The 2,080-nt window shown below is 42.8% G+C and overlaps 1 pseudogene across 1 annotated transcript; it reads left to right on the top strand.

Moving 5' to 3' along the window:
- Positions 1–353: 353 nt before the first annotated feature.
- TEOVI_000517700:pseudogene lies at positions 354–1,793 on the top strand (annotated as a pseudogene). The gene is given in 6 exon segments: positions 354–413; positions 416–523; positions 525–1,229; positions 1,232–1,411; positions 1,414–1,494; positions 1,497–1,793. Coding segments are annotated over 6 exon segments (1,431 nt in total).
- The last annotated feature ends 287 nt before the right edge of the window (positions 1,794–2,080 follow it).

The raw sequence follows: 2,080 nt of genomic DNA, 5'->3' as shown, positions 1-2,080 counted from the left end.
TGTTTGTTCCGACACGAAGACGAGCCCCTAATGGCCTGCAACTACTGCAACGTGGGCATGCTAAAGCAGGTGACGCAACTTTTAGTTAATTTGAACAACCAACAGCAAGTCCAATATATAAATACACTAAACAGCAGCATCATACAACATAAACAGGAGTTAACGACAGATCGGCGAACGAAAGCAACGGAAAGGAAGTTATTTCAGCAGTAAGAATCTTAGAGACAATTTGTAACGCCATATCTCAGCGTGGCTGGCCGGTAAAACCTCTCTAGTTTTCCCTCACGAAGCCTTGAAACTCATAAGCTAGCTTATCACCATTAAAAAGAAAACACAGCCAACAAACACTAAAAATGGCTTCAAACATTGTTGTAGCGCTAGTGCTATTTGCAGGTCATGCAGCAACGGGTAAGAGGTAAATGACGCCAGTCGTGCCTACCATACCCTCTGCGCAAATGTAAACATAGGAACAGAAGAACCGGCGATGCCTCAAAACAGCAAGAGCACGGCTATGAGCAACGAAAGTAGCGCTACTCACGGCACTAAATCTAACCGTTGCCGACGACGGCTTCTATGGGCAGGAGTTCAAGGAGGATCCAAATAAAAAGATCACAGAAGCAAATTGGGCGAAGCACCGTGCGGTGTGGCATGCAGCAAAAGACAAAATTACAGGAAATAAGCTTGAGGCACACGGACTGAAAATCACCCGACCAGCGGCAAGCCATGCAAGGAAGGTGGCAGCGGATGTAATAAATAGAACCCTGGAAATGGAGCTTGCTAGACAGACTGAATTCAATAAGTTAAGGGTCGGAGAAGTACAAGGAGACCTGAATAGAGCAATTTACGGCAAAACAGGCGAACTGTCAACGACAGCCGGCGAGACGCTCGGAGCTACCGGGGGTTCAGTGTACTGAACAAACTTTTCCGGCAGCACGGGGCCAGGCATGTCAATCGCATCGGACCTAGTGTGTATATGCGGGTCAACCTCAGGAAGCCAAAAATCCGAAGAGTGCCTTGGAGCCCAAGGCGAACAAAACTGCGAATACAATGACCAAAACGGCGCCAAAACGTGTCTAACTCAGATCCTCAATGGCTGTCCAACTACAGGCAAGCTCAAGGTAAACACTGACGTAATACATGCGGTGCTCTAAACTTTCATAGTCATGTTGAAAGGCGACACCGACACGACGAAAGCAGTGAATTTAATATTCGTGGCAAAAAACATCGCCCCTGCGACGTCAGAACGAACCCGGGATGGGTAAAATACGTGGCAAAGACCGGAGAAGAGTTACCGATACCCTGGAAAACGAGCCTAAAGTCTGTGGAAGGTAAACTCGATGCCGCCAGAAAACTGCACACGACCAACACGCAAATACTTTCGGAAATCAGGCACCTGCGTAACATTGCGGTTTAGTAATGTCTATGAACCCACAGCGCCAATCTACAGCATACACCGGGGTCGACAAAACCGTCGGCAGATCTGAACGCATTGAAAGCAGTGTGAAAAAAGAAATAAAGTGAAAAAATGAATTGAGCCATGCAAATCGGACGGTAAAGCAATTAATCCAGACCAAACTTGCTCATAAGACCACAAAAATGCAGCATAACAACAAGCAACTCAAGCAGCCGCAGGGGAAGGAGAACCCAAAAAAGAGGGGAAGTACACATGGAATGAGAAACCCAATTGAACCAATGTTACTGGATGCAAATGGGATAGAAAATAGTTCAAAGATACAAGACTTATTGTAGAAAAGAAATTTGCTATGATCGCTGCTGCCTTTATGAGTTTGGTAGAATTTTAGTACACTAAAATTCTATGGTTTTAAGGATTGTTGACCAATATTATGAAATTTATGAAATATGCAATTTTGAGAAAATTATATATTTTTTAAAACTTTTGTTAAGCCACCGCGGAATTAAATACTTTTACATAAAACATTGTGGTATAAAAATTGCCTACGTTTATAAAATAGTGAAGTAAGAGGCTATGGAAAATGAGTTATGTTCTAATTCAATTAATTTCGTTTTGTATGTATTAGACATAGTTTATGGTAATAATAATAATAATAATAATAATAAT

The sequence above is a fragment of the Trypanosoma equiperdum genome (assembly GCF_001457755.1).
Source record: "Trypanosoma equiperdum strain OVI genome assembly, contig: ctg_1500, whole genome shotgun sequence".
In the NCBI taxonomy this organism is placed as follows: domain Eukaryota; phylum Euglenozoa; class Kinetoplastea; order Trypanosomatida; family Trypanosomatidae; genus Trypanosoma; species Trypanosoma equiperdum.
The sequence above is the reverse complement of the archived record's forward strand: the minus strand, read 5'-3'. Positions and strand labels throughout refer to the sequence as shown.